This window comes from Hetaerina americana, unplaced genomic scaffold (genome assembly GCF_022747635.1).
Source record: "Hetaerina americana unplaced genomic scaffold, ioHetAmer1.1.p SCAF_7, whole genome shotgun sequence".
NCBI lineage: Eukaryota > Metazoa > Arthropoda > Insecta > Odonata > Calopterygidae > Hetaerina > Hetaerina americana.
This window is the reverse complement of record NW_027287316.1, coordinates 28,568,722-28,583,962: the sequence shown is the minus strand read 5'-3', so window position 1 is coordinate 28,583,962 and position 15,241 is coordinate 28,568,722. Positions and strand designations below refer to the sequence as shown.

The following is a 15,241-nucleotide window of genomic DNA, read 5'->3' as shown; positions in this document are numbered from 1 at the left end:
AAAGTTTCAAATAAACTATCTGCTGTGAGTTGCAAGGGAGCAAGAATGTTGTTTAAGCAAGTACCATTTTGAAATAAAAAATAACTGAAGTTAAAAAACAATGTATCTTTTAACCAAATTTTTTATAAAGTATGACTAGTTTCAATGCATCAGCATCATCCTTAGGAGTGATGTTGATGAGACTTATTAAGAGAGATATGCCAATAAACAAGCAATCACACATTGTGACGTGGAGCTATACCTCCAGGTCAGAGTGTGTGACGACTCCTTTGTTATACTAAGATATAGAGAATAGACATCAAATATAAGAAATACAGGCAGTATGCTCTTGTCCTTGGTAAGGGCCTAGATTACCGACTGATTATTACAATATAAATTAATGTTGGTGTGTCTAGGCATAACTCAGAAGGTGCGGGTGACCGCCATCAGGCCTGCCAGGGCCTCCACTTTGCATATGGACTTTTCTTCCCTGAATCTTTGTGACATCCATCCCTAAAAGAATCCCTGCACAAGATTCAAGTAAGCTATTGCTACCTGGGAATGACACCGAAGCGTTAAAACTCGTCATACCTAATAAAAAATTTGGTGGAAAGATACATTTTTTTTTACTTCAGTAACAATGAATTCCGACAAAGTTAAGCCTCTAAACATCAAATATAAAAAAAACAAGTATACTTTTTCTGACTATTTTGTTTTTACATGAAAGCCTGTACCTTAATCTACTTTCCTAAATGATTTCCACTAATGTTTAGGCACTTTTCCCATTGTAGAAACAGCTTTTGAACCCTGTCGCTGTAGAAGTCTGTCGCCTGATTTGATGGCCACCGCAACATGGCTGTTTTGACCTCATCATCATCGTGGCCCTGACCACCCAGATGCATCTTTGAATACAAAAACAGGTGGTAGTCATTAAGCATTGGATCAGGACTGTACATAGGGTAAACAGCGACAAACTTGTAAAGTGTCTGTTCTCTTTCATTTTTTTGTCAATTATCTGCCCCAAATCTTCAGTAATGACTGAAGGTTTTCCACATTGTTCCTCATCATGAACATTTGTGCAGCCATCTCTAAAACCTACAACCTAATTCCCTAACATTTCATCCCAGATTATATTTTCTGAAATAACGTCGCTGATCTGAAAATGAATTTCAGCCCCCTTTCACACCTTTAGCACTAAGAAAACAAATTAGCATGTATTTCACAGTTAGCAGGGTTCTCAATTAGCAGAAGCATTATAAATACTCACAAATAAGTGTAAAAATAGCTGAAAGTTTCTGTAATAGGGTTTGTGGCTTCCTAAAAGATATAAGTACAGAGCAAGCATGCACCAAATGCCAACCTCAGCACTGCAGCGACCAAATTTCAAAATGGAACTTACTTAAAAAACACTCCTCGTACTTGACATGCTAGGGTCAAGATATTAACTTGGTGGAAAAGTTGTGCACCACTTCCTGCCCCAGGATATTCTACATTGCAGCCATCAAAATAAACTTTTTAGAGGAAATTCAGCAAAATGGTACTGCACTGACCACTGTGATATTTATTCTTCCCAATTTTGCCATTCACCATATTTTTGGTGGCCCATCAGTTATAGCAGCAATTTGCTAAAGCAATTAATGTGAACTCTCATTATTTGTAAGCCCATCTTACTCTAGGATAGACCTTTGTTCATTTCAAAGTGCTATTTCATGCTTTCTATTATTGCATACTAATCGCTGATGATTTCTTTTCTGAAATACCTTTTCATACTTCCTATCATTACATACTTATCAATTATGCTTTCTTTTCTGGGAAAAAATCTGCATATATGTAGGTTTACCTGATATCCATCAGCAAGTGGCCTCAACCCATGGAAATCCATTGAGTCACAGTTTGAGGATAGTCCCAAAAAATTACCTCTAATTTTTTAATAAACAGAAATAAATGTTCATTTTCATTGATGTATACATTACTTTAAGGCTTGAAAATCCCTCTATTTTCTACATAATTGCCATTTTGGTCAAAGAATTTTGTAGGCACTGGGGTAGTGTTTCTATTCCCCTGAGATGCTTACTCATCACTGCATCGTTGAGAAAGCATTAAACCTTATTAGTCACCTAGCCATTGTCACTTTTTACATGTCCCAAAATGGGGTGTTCAACTCACACCTGAGATCAAACAGCAATCATGTGAGTGGAGGTAAGCCTCTTCCTCCAGACCATGAAAATTCAAACAAACACAGTCTGCCGGCAAAATCAAACCATCAAAGTGTGTTTTGGGATGGAAACAGTGTATTGTCAGTTGACTCCATTGCTCCTGGGGCCACTATAGTAAACAATGACAGGCATTGCAAACAACTCAGATAGGAGATTCAGAACTGAAGAAGGGGAATGTTGAGCAAGGGCATAAGCCTTCTCTATGACAAAATTCACCCCCATGTTGCCCATTAAAGTGTTGCTCTCCTGCAATAGTTTGGATGGAACATCATCACCCACCCACCCTATAGCCTGGACTTGAAAAACATTGACTACCACTTGTTTGTAAATTTGAAAGAACATTTGGCCAGAAGGTATTCCAGAGATGATTATGAGGCGATATATGAGATACAACACTTCCTCAATGGCATGGCGGTAAGCTGGTATGATATGGGCCTACAAAAATTGACCTAGTGCCTACAGAAATGTGTTGACCAAATGGTATCTATGTAGAGAAAAAGAAGAACGTTCAAGCCTTAAAATGATGTATCAATCATTGAAAATAAACATTTCTTACTATTTATAAAATAATTGGAAACCTCTCTCTTGACATTACCCTGGTATAAAATCTGATGGATTAAAATACCTATATTTAGTTATATTAACTTCATTATCAACATACATTCCAAACACTCTGAGCCATCATCACTTGGTACAAAGCCATGGTTGCACTGGCAAGCATTCATATTTTCTTCAGTTAGGCAGAATGAATTTTTTATGCAGTCACTGTTGCTTTGACAATGGGTTCCAATGTCTGCAAAATAAGAAAAATCACCTCATTACACACAGATACTTTAATGAAAATGATGTTTATTGGTTCCCAAAAGACAATTTTGTGACATATATGGAACAACGATTGCAAATATAGCAGACGAACAAGATACCTTACAATTAGGGCTTGAAAACAAACGTACAGTCACAAATAAAAAATAAACAGTAAACAAGAGCTGTAACAGATATATAAGAATAAAATTATTAATCCAAAGAGAGAGATACAAATTCGTCCACTGTATAGCATTGATGTTTGGACAGACTGATAAAGTATAGACTTAAATGACAAAAAATTGGACACGCCATGCATACAGTTAACGATTGATTAACCACAGGTAGTAATATACATTGTGTACTATCCTCTTTAGATATTATTTACAATCACACAAGTTAACTTGATTTATTGGAAAAGAATTTTGTCAGGGAAATCTTCTCTACTAAAATTTAAATAGTTTTAATTACTCATGGTATCTTGAAGTGCAGGCAATGAAATCACACAAAAATTCAACAGGTAAAAAGTAAATTCTACAAAAGGGGAATGATTAAAGAGATTGTGTATGTGGAAGTAGATGTTCTATTGAACTACTCATGATACAATAAAATGTGTGTGGGAAGTGGTTAAAAAATTCCAAAATACACTATGTAGCATGCCAGTCATTAATGGTTGTAGGACAGGTAAAATGAAGTAGTCAATGTCAGAAAATTACTTGAAAATAAAAAGAATTGACATACTCTTGAAGGCTTAGCATTTGCAGGTTAGGCTATGAAATAGTTTCAATAATATTTAATTTATTATTTTGTTCTCTGGTGACTCATGCATCCTTGAAATTCCGTAAAGCAATTTCTGAATAGTCACTAGGTTTGCCAGATGCCTAAACAAATGAATTCAAACCTTAGGCCAAAGTCAGGACCTTTAGGTTAGCCTTGACCTTTTGGTTAGCAGACCAAAATACTCCCTTGTTGACAAAACACAACCAAAAAGAAGATATCCTTTAATGCAAGAAACATTCATGATCACTAAAAATATTCCCCAATTACTGATCAATGCTATTCATTTATATCCAGATAACCCATTGAGAATCAATGTTTAAAATTTCCTCCAGTGTCCTAAAAATTTTGAACTGCCTATACGACACTTATTATCGCAATTTTTCCAAGATGCCTGCCATGCTCTCATGATATTATCAATGCATTTTGGCACTTAAGAGACAAAAGGATGCATTTAACTAGGAAGTGTGAATGAAAACATTTCCTGCAACAGATTACTAACAAGAATGTTATTTTACGCTTAATTCAATTACACTGACATCTTCTTGCCCCATTAAATAAACTCACTTGCAGCACATTCATCTCCTTTCAAGGATGATGTGTATCCCTTCTGGCATTCACAAGTCTTATTGCCGCCCAGGGTTACACAATCAGCATGTTCTAGGCATTCATTAACCATTGTGCAATTTTGTCCCGCTTCTAAAAGAAACAAGACAAATTTCTTTGAATAAACACCAGCATTCAAGCCAAACATTGTTTATTTTTTCAAATTTATTAATTGAAACATTGATTTCTTACATAACAATGAAAGTGGCCATTGATTGCAAATTTTAATATCATTTGTGATCACTCACTATATTTTTTCTCCATTTCATTGGTTAGTGCATATTTAAATGAAACATTCAGTTATTCAAAATCTTTTATAAATCCCATGGTAGCACTTACTTAATAGACACTTATCTCTACTTTTAGAAGGTGTAAATAGCTCATGACATTTACAAACATTATCATGGCAATAGGCATTTGTAATGCATCCATTTCCAAGCTGGCAGGGCTCTCCAATTTCTAAAGGGATGAAAATCACGCTTCAGGTTATGACAACATCATTAAATTCATGAAAGCAAAAATTTTTCAAGTGAATTAACAACACATTGATTGCCTAGGTGTGAGAAATGAGCAAAGATTACTTGGCCAGATAGAGATGAATGACATACCTGCCAGACATTTATCCAATGTTTCAGATGCAGCATAACCCTTGTTACATTGGCATGTATTGTTGTTATTTTCCATGTAGCAAAAAGCATTTTCTATGCAAGTACTGGTCCCATTACAGGCTGTGCCAATCCCTATAAATTAATTGAAGGGAATGTTTGTCATATGGCTATTTATATTTTACACAATGCTTGCATGTTTGTTGAGCACAGGGTAAGCATAATAAATGTACCCCATAATAAATGTAGCTTTTCTGTTCTGAACCAACCAAAATTTGCATTTTAACTATATTTCAAAATCATATCAAAAAAGTATATAGCAGTAACCAAAATAAACCACAGTTATCAACCTGAAGATCGGTTTGATAGGAGAGAATAGAGCTTACCAATATTAGGCCTAACGGCATCTGAAATTCACACAAAAGGGAATTGGGGCTTGTTCCTTTCCCTGTGCTGCCCATGATTTACCAGGAAGATCTGTCCCTTAAAAATTATGCATTTTGGGTGAAGCTGAGGGTGCCCAGAGGCATCCCCAATTATCAAACCGGAGTCCTCCAGTGACCCAGCACTCATCCTACTGGACTACAATGTCCCTCTGAAGTTGCATCAAGAACCAAAAAGTTTCCCTGTTTTTGGAATTTGCATCAAAAGCAGAACAATAAAAACTTACATTAAAAGGGAACTGCAGCAATCTCAAATTTTTCCATCACCTACTCAAGTGCTTATTGGCCCTAGTGAAGCAGTTGGGCAAAGTATAGTAATAATAGCTATACAACACCTACAAAACCTGTTTCTCCTTCAATGAGTAAAAATATACTGAATATAATGGCTTAGAATATGCTCTAGGTGCTTCCTAATACTCAACGATGAGTGGCAATAATCACAAAAAATACCATTTACTCTTCCAGGAAAAGATAAAAAAGGGTTATAACCCAGTGTCAGGCATGCAGTTTTTTGTTTGAGGGCCAGCAATTATTTTACCCACAACTCAAGGGCTATATTCAGGAATATATTCTTCATATTGTCAGCAGGTAGTATGATATTATATATGTAGAATAAGACTCAGGATCATTCAAGACCATCTTCACTATTGATACATGGTACTGATCAATTTTAGCAATCTCAATGCATAGATAGGAAACCATAAGAGGAGGATTTTATTCCCTTTATATAAAAGGAATGGAAAGAAAAATCTATCTTCAGCACAAAAGGGTGCATAAAGAAGCTTGATATGAAAGAATTTATGCTCATTGAGAGCGTACAAACAAGAAAAGAGCAGGTAATCATCCCAATACTTATAGAGGACACATTAATTTCAGGCATGCCCAATCCATCATCACAGGTTATCAATCTAAGCATGCTTTGTCGTAGCTCTCCAGACTATCCTATTTCTTGTATATCTCTACAATACCTCATTACTACTTACACTGACATTTTCAAATGCCTGATTCTCACAATTCATCCAAGACCTTCCCCAATAATTATTTTCTTCAAAAATGGTATTCATTAGCTATTGTGCCTTAGGATGTCAAATACATCTCCCTCTTTTTCTTGCAAGGGTCCTCCATAGGCTTATCTCTTCATCCACTCCTAACAATACTACTTCATTTGGTATTATGTTAATCCGTGATAACTATTTATAAAACCATAAACAGAGTAATCAACTTGAAGGTTGTTTTGGTAGGCATTGTTAGAATTTTCCCAAAACTAAGCCCAAGAGTTTACAAAAATCATCGCTTTCCAAATTAAGACAGATATAAAAAAAACATTAAATCATGGATATATTTGATATATCAAAATATTATTATAATAAATTTTATTTCAAATACTAAGGTTCAATGAAGATCAACTATGCTAATTGTTTTCATAATACCTGCAATTCTTGCTTGTCATTAACCTTATTTTATTATAGGAGATAATTATGGTGAAATAGTTTTAGTATTGCATTGGTTACAATTATTTTAAGTCACAATGTCAAAGCATATACTGCAGTGGCATGTAGGTCAACTGTGTCAATTTATGTCATAATATGAGCCACCTCTGATTGCCATTGGTTTTATTTTATTGTATTGGTATGTCCCACAAATAAGTATACTGATTTTATATTTTATTTATTTTTTAGACATTATCCACAAAGAGTTTGTGCCTCAGGGGCAGACAGAAAACAGTAAGGTTTACATGGAAGTCCTCAAAAGGATGTGTGAAAAAGATTGCAAATTATTAGGATTGAGATCTTTAGCAACCGGAAGCACCACAGCAATGTGCTACCTCATGCCACCTTCCCAGGACTTCTTTTTGTTCCCAAGAATAAAAAGGAGCTTGAAAGACAACCGTTTTGGAATGCTGGATAATTTCAAAGAGGCTGTGATGAGGTGCCTGATTGAGATTCCCATCGATGCCTTCCAGGAAGCATACCACTACTGGTACAGCCTACTGCTACTACTTAGGTTTTCCGATACACAAGGGTACTATTTTGAAGAATATTAGTAATTCTTACTTTGATCTAAAATAATTTTTTTGCTGGATTTATTCCATTAATTTTTGTGCAGACCTTGTAGGTGATGATTATTGTAAAATATTTTTAGTAATGGGTCAATGACAATCATTGTAAGATATTTTAAGTTGAATCATCAAAGTGACTGAATTCTTCACCTCCCCCAAGAATCTTGAGAGCTTGGAACAAATCAGACTGGTATGCAATGAAAGGGGCCTTCTTTCTCTTCTTTACTAAGTCCTCCTGGAGACCAGGATCCCACTGTAGGGTCTGGCTATCTTTTATAACCTCCTAAATGGCACCATCATGGATTTCATCCCTGCCATTGGATCCCAATTTCTGCACCTTTCAATGATGTAAATTTCCAAGTTATTGACCCCACCACTCCACTGCTTTCTATGACTATTTTTGTTCCAATTTCAACCCCACCTCTACAAACCTCCCTATCTCGTAGCTCTCGTTCATATTCCTATAATCTCTTTCCTTTATCTCAACCAACCCATAGGAAGTGTTGAATCATTTTAACAAGCTAACCTGTTCCAAATTCAGTGACTTTTACAACTCTAGTTTTCACTTTCTCAACTGTACAGGTACTTCACTCTATATCCTTATCTCTATTATTTTCAGTTGATTTTTCTCCAGCAGCCTCTTTCTACTACAAGGTCCCTACAGCAAAATTTTATCTATTTTTAAGCCAAAACTAACAAATTAAACCCCAAAGAATGCACCAATGGTTACTCACGTGGTAGACATTGCTCACGATCCTTTGATGGTGTGTATTGTTCTTTGCACTGACACGAGGAGTTATGTTGGTAGTCACAAAAACCATTGACCAGGCAATCTTGCTGTGTGTTGCAAATTCCACCCACCTCTGTAACGATCAAATAATAGTTACAAAATGGTACCACTCAATCATTTGCTTATCATTACTGAAAATACAATTACCTGAAGATGTCACCTATGTGATGAAATTGGTAGTACCGTATTAATAAAAATTTGGTGAATTTACATAGTTTGTCTTATTCCTAAAGATGAAGGTTCACAAGATTGAGCCCAATACCATTGAAAAGATACACTTTTAGTATTGCTGCAATTAAATACCTGATTTAAATCCTTCATAAGATTAATTATACCTCATAAAAACACAAAATAACATTTATTTCTTTATGATGTATGGGAAAAAATAAAATAATTCACAGGTATCATAAGTCCCAAAAAATGGCATTTGAATACAAAGGCGGGTAGGTCTCAGGTTCAAAAGTGCATTAACACATTGACGGAAGTACCTGCTTCATTAATTTTATCTTAATGACTTATTAGACAAAGTTACACATGGTATTAATACAGTGCAAGTAGACTGATCACTTTAATCAGATATACTATTTAAAAAAGTTAAAAAAAAACTAATTTTCAAAGAGAACTTATCTTAGGCAATCAAAAACATTGGTTTCCCTGAAACATAAAAAACATTTCATCATTCTTGGATAGATAAACTTCCAAGAATTAGAGCTCCTTAGGCATTTGTTCATTGTGGCATATTTTTGTGGTATTTTTTCTAACATCATGCCATTTATTGATAGTTGAACACTGTGCTTGCTGCTCCCGGTTAATAATCAATGAGTGGCAACCAAATTCAGAGCCTGGCAAATTTTATTTCATCCTATTCTTAAGGAGCTGTTTTACTGGTGTCAATTTCTCAGGCATTCCTCCTACTTATTTTATGTAACCAAGCTCCAATGGTCAATAAAGTTTTCCTGGAATTTCACTTAAATACTGACAATTATATTTAGCAATGCATGGCAGTGTTTACACCTACTGGACAAGGATTCACAGTAGCCTCTAAATGCCTATCAATAGTCTCACCCTCCAGAATACCAATGTCAGAGGGTATCCAACAAAAGAGTTTTCATCAGCAGCATATTTGGCCTATGAAATTCTATTTAAGAAAATGAAAAGGTTTAGAAATTTCATGATATTATTATAAATTAATATTAAATTCCTAAATACATTGTAAAAGATACTACAAAGCCAGAGTTTGGTGGCTTCCTTCAAAAGCAAAATCACTCTAAATATGGCTTCAGGGAAATCACAAAGGATAATTTTTAAGGAACCCCTCAATATTTAGACAATTGCATACTGCCTCATATGTTTTCCATTTCATCAGAAGGTGATGAACAGTCAGAAGAGGATCACAGATATCACACCACAGAGTTTTGCTTTTGGGATAAGATAGTGTGAGTTTGGGTGCAATGCCTCATTCTCAGATGGCCTCCTCCTGTCAGCATCTTCTTACGGAAGATGTCCAAGATGAGATGTTAGGACTTTCAGCCTGAAGCTTATTATTCTTCAGTGATGTCCTGCAGTCCTCAGCTAAGTAGCCAATATACTCTTTGGCATTTTGTACATTTGGAGCTGGTGGAGATTGCAACGGCAAATGTCACTTGTTTGGTATTTCTTTAACTATGCATCATTTTCCTTTCCTGCGATTCCAGTATGCCTTTGAATCCACAGGAATGATATGTTAACATTCCAACCTTCTGGGTTCAAGAGAGTTGATTGAATATCATAGTAATTTAATTTTTTACATGCTGCAATGACTGAGGTTACTTTCACTTTACTTGGTCCATATTAAGAAAAAGAAATGAAATGAAAAAAAGTAAAATATTCTAATTTTATTTGTGCTGTATTATGTTGGTAAATATTCTACATCTGAATCCATTGAATGAGTATTACCTAAAATGGAATTGATGGACTTTCTTCAAAAACTAAATTTCTCTGGAACCCACAGGAAAGATATTCCAACATTCCGAACTTCTAAATATAAGAGAGTTGACTATAGGGTTAAAGAAAGAACATCAAGAAATGGATGGTAGCACACTAAATGAATCTGCAAAAGAGAAAGCATCTGTTTTTGCAAAGGATTTTGCAAAGGGCAAGTTTAATCACAAAGAGCTCAGCTGTGAAAATGCCATAGAGATGATGCAGCTTTAGTTGAATAGAGCTGTGATAAGCAGAAATTACAGCACAGCAGTTCCACCTGCTGATGTTGAACAATAGTGAAGATTATGGTAATGAAGGGGTGCTGGTTCAGCCAATAATTAAATCTTCATTGGTACTCCTTTGGAGTGGTGGATGATTTTGTGCAGTGAGACAATTGAAATTGGCAGTCCAAATGGGGAATTTTCCATGGTGAACATGATTTGCATGGTTGATTATTCATAGCACTTCTAGTGCGATGGATTATGGAATTAAGAAACTTCTATAGACCTGGTCCGCATCTTGACTGGTGTCCTCAACATTTCCAATGGATGGTTTTCACTACCACGAAAAGAAGTTTTCATTACTTCTTTTGCAAGTAAAATGGGGAAGTGATTGCTTTCATATGCAAGACATTGTGCGCTGACAGACCAACTATTTTTGCCAGACTGCTTGAGCAATTTTCAAGGTGGAGTAGTCACAGGTGAAAGAATTGAACTGTATATTTTTCCAGGTTATTTGATAAAACTAAATAAAAGTTTATTCTCTACTTTATTGTCTTCAGTTGGTGTTTGGCAATACTACCCATAGAGTAGATGCTGACCATTATATCACTAAATCTTCCATGTACTAAATCATCCCTGCACTATAAAAATGAATGAGGATTTAATTTCTGATGAAATGACATTTACCACAATGGAAAAGTGTTTTGCCAAGAATACAGCCTTTTGGAATACCCAATTCTGCTTGTACAATTTAAATGTACTCAATCCTGAGAAGAAAGTAATTATAAAATATGCAAAATGACCTCATACACCCTACTTCCTGTTTTTTTCCAAAAGATATCCTTGCCAATTCACACATTTTGTGGGTAAAAAACTATAGCCAAGGAAGGTTTTGGAATAGTTGATTCTCATTTGGATTTAGAAAATATAATGTGGAAGCAGTGCATTAGTCGGAGATTTTCCAGTGCCCCAGAAGAATTTCTCACTGACTCTAAAATCTCTTCTCAAAAAATGCACAAATTGCACACCATCCTGTCTCGAGATCCAGGTCAAAGATTTGATGTAGCTAGGTAGTCAAATTATAAAACTGGCTGGGTCTTCCACAGGATTGTAAATGAGTGAAAAGGGAGGCATATAAAAATATCAGGCGAATATCACAAAGGCTATTAATTCCTTGCTATACTACTGTGCTAAAAAAATATAACTGTAATAGCTTGTGAATATAAAACAGTAACTCAAAGACTTTTTTTATTTTAATTCCAATGTTTGATACTCACTTCTAACACAGATTTCACCTTGAACCATGTAGCCAGTCCTGCACCCACACTTCTTATCCACACATGCTACATTTGCAACATTTGAGCAATTAGCTGCTGTGGTACATGGGTCACCCATTGAACCTGAAAAATAGAAATTGATCCAATGAAATAGGGGAAAACAACTTGAACGCAACAATGAAATGCAATTGTACAAATGGATGTCAATGTAACAAATTGAATTTAGTCAAACTACACCATTTACTGCCCGACCTCACCCACTGATGATATATTTATGAGTGTGAGCTTCCTGTCATCTGTCCAGATGATGCTACAGTATAATGAAACTAGTCAACAACAATAAATTCTTTCCTGTGGAAACGTGAAGTCTCTGATTCTTTCTCCATGCACAACCATCCCCAAAATAGAATTTAGTCAGTCAGACAATTGTATTGCAAATCGGCGGGCATGGTAGCATAGCAATATATGGATAAATGCTGTAAAAATTTGATTTATGCAGCCCAGTTACTAGTATCACAAGTACTTCTAACATTATATTCTACACCTTTGCCATAACTGCCACATATTGTGTCTCAAAATGTCCTAGAAGGAAATAAATACTAGACTTTGCCAACCAGCTTTTCTCACGGATCCAACCATTCTTCATTGTGACAATTCATTTGTTTTATTTATTGGAGTAGTAGTTTTAGGGGTTTGTAGGGTGCGTCGACAGCTATGGTCATTTTGCACCACTGTCATAACGTAAAACTTATGTTCCTTTTAAACTAGGAATAAGTAAACAAATAAATACGAATAAATATATAAATAAATAAAAAAAACAAAAAAAAACAAAAAAAAAAAAGGAAAATGCTAAAATCAAAAGCATTAAAATTATGAGCTCCAAAGCTAAAGCTGCCCCATTAAACCGGTTGACCTTAAAAAACTTAACACTCGGTTAATAGACCCAGAGTCATCCCCTAAAATATTTTTTAAGTCTCCCCTTATCTTCAACATGTCTCTGGCCCTTTGGTATGTTGTGCATTCCGTCAGGATATGTTTTATCGTCAGGGGTTGGAAACACTCATTGCAGCGGGGCTGTTCTTTTACCTCCGCAAAGAGGTACGAATGAGTGAGGGCAGAGTGTCCTATTCTCAGGCGAGTAATCATGACCTCTTCCCTCCGAATTTTCCGGATGGAAGAGGACCATGGTGAAACGACCGGTTTTATTGCCCTGAGTTTATTATTTTGCAGAGACTGCCAAGTCTCCTTCCACTGATGCAGGACCGAGTTCCGCAAGGCAGCCTTTACGTCCTCCATTGGAACCAAGGTGGAGTCGGTCTCGGGTTTTCGAAGGGCATCCTTCGCTGCCTGGTCAGCTTTTTCGTTACCTCTTATGCCGACGTGACCAGGAGTCCATATAAAGGAGACCCTGTTCCCCTTTCTCTGAAGGGACAACAGGGTATAATGGATCTCCTGGACTATCGGGTGCACAGGTGCAAAGACCGATATAGATTTTAGGGCGCTCAACGAGTCTGTGCAGATGAGGAAAGAGCCATCGCTTTCTTTTATTTCTCCTAGGGCCGTCCTTATGGCTGACAGCTCGGCTGTGAAAATGCTGCAAGAAGTGTGCAGTTTTTTCCTCACGACTCCATGGTAGTGGGACACGACCGCATAGGCACATGCAGATTCTGACTTTGACCCGTCGGTGTAGACTGGGACAAAGTCAGAAAGTGAGCCGAGGACGGCACTGAAGAGCTGCTGGTATTCGGAATCGGTCGTCTTGGCTTTGCGGCGTGCACTGGCAATGAGTTTAATATCCGGCATTGGCGTTAACCAAGGCGGGTACTTAGCATAGGAGACGGGGCATACTTGAGGAAATGTAAAATTTACCGCGTTAATAAAATCATTAAAACGAACGGCAAAGGGCCTAGTTGCCCTTCTCCGCCTGTTAAATAAGTCTAAAAACCGTTGGTTAAAAACTATGTTAAAACAAGGGTGGATTGTCTCTGATAAAATTTTACAGGCATAGTTGCCCATTAAAATCATCCTGCGGGTTTCCAACGGAGGCTCCCCTGCGTCTGCAAGTAAGCTTGGGACTGGGCTTGTTCTAAATGCCCCGGTGGCCAACCGTATCCCAGCATTGTGGACACATGTAAGTGGTCTCAAGTAAGACTCTCGTCCTGAGGAATACACTATGGAACCATAGTCCAGTTTGGATCGCACCAAGCCTCTGTACAATAAAAGCATGGTGGTGCGGTCTGCTCCCCAAGTGGAGTGAGTTAAAAACTTTAAAACGTTGAGGGTTTGGCGACACCTCTCACGTAACACGCGGATATGCTCCCGCCAGTTCAGCTTTTGGTCCAGGATCAAGCCGAGAAAGCGGACGGACTCCACAAATGGAAGAATCCTACCCAACAGGGTTAGGGTCGGGGTAACGTGGTAACCGCGAAGACGGTGAAAGTGCACGCATTTCGTTTTCTCCATGGAGAAACGAAATCCGTTCTTTCGCGACCACTCTCCCAGTTTGTTTAGAGTCACCTGGGCTTGCCTGGAAGCGTTTGGCAGTCGTGTCGACCGGCAAAATATGGCTAGGTCGTCCACATAGAGCGATGCCATCACCGGGGCATTGATGCATTCCACCACGTCGTTGATGGCGATGGCAAATAACGTCACGCTCAGTACTGAACCCTGGGGTACCCCGTTCTCCTGTGTAAAAGATCGGGAAAAGTGCTTCCCAGTCCTTACTTTAAAAAGGCGGTTGGTTAAAAAATTTCTGATAAATAGGGCCATGTTGCCTCTAAATCCCCACTTGTGGAGCGTGTTGAGGATTCTCCATCGCCACACACTATCATAGGCCTTCTCCAGGTCGAAGAAGACTGCTATGACGTGTTGACGTTGGAGAAAGGCTTCCTGGATGAAGTTCTCAGTGCGAACCAGATGGTCTGTCGTGGACCTGCCACGCCGAAAGCCGCACTGAGCGTCGGAGAGCAGGTGTCGACTCTCCAAGCACCACATGAGACGTCGGTTTACCATCCGTTCCATCACCTTGCACAGGCAGCTGGTGAGAGATATGGGACGGTAGTTGTTCGGGTCATTTTTGTCCTTGCCCTGTTTTGGGATTGGTATCACGATGGACTCTCGCCAGGCATTTGGAAAACTGCCCTCGTTCCAGAGTTGGTTGAGGGTATTTAGGACCTCCCCAATCGCGGTTTCCGGAATGTTCCGGAGAAATGCGTTGTGGATTTCGTCCGCCCCTGGCGAGGTGTAATGGGAGTCTTCGATGGCGGATTTAAGCTCCCAGGACGTGAAAGGCTCATTGTAATATTCGCTTGTAGGACCTGCACCAAAATTGAGAGGGACTCTCTCGCATCGCCTCTTCCGGTTCGCAAAGTCCGCGGCATAGCCCTCGTCACTGCTATTGGCCGCGAACTGACTGGCAAATATGTTGCTTATTTCGGCAGGTGAATTAACCACCCGGCCAGCAACAAGCAAAGGCGAGATGACAAATGAGCCCTTGGACCCGGAG

The 15,241-nt window shown here is 37.9% G+C and overlaps 1 protein-coding gene across 1 annotated transcript in view; it reads right to left on the bottom strand.

Annotated features, from left to right (window-relative positions):
• LOC139696598 (multiple epidermal growth factor-like domains protein 10) overlaps positions 1-5,557 on the bottom strand; it is a 50,985-nt gene extending 45,428 nt beyond the window's left edge. Inside the window, exons 1-5 of the mRNA XM_071595403.1 lie at positions 5,530-5,557; positions 4,988-5,119; positions 4,719-4,838; positions 4,341-4,472; positions 2,857-2,988 (exon numbers count right to left, since the gene is read on the bottom strand). Coding sequence (XP_071451504.1) covers positions 2,857-2,988; positions 4,341-4,472; positions 4,719-4,838; positions 4,988-5,119; positions 5,530-5,557 — 544 coding nt within the window. The remainder of the gene's footprint in view (positions 1-2,856; positions 2,989-4,340; positions 4,473-4,718; positions 4,839-4,987; positions 5,120-5,529) is intronic.
• Between the last annotated feature and the right edge of the window lie 9,684 nt (positions 5,558-15,241).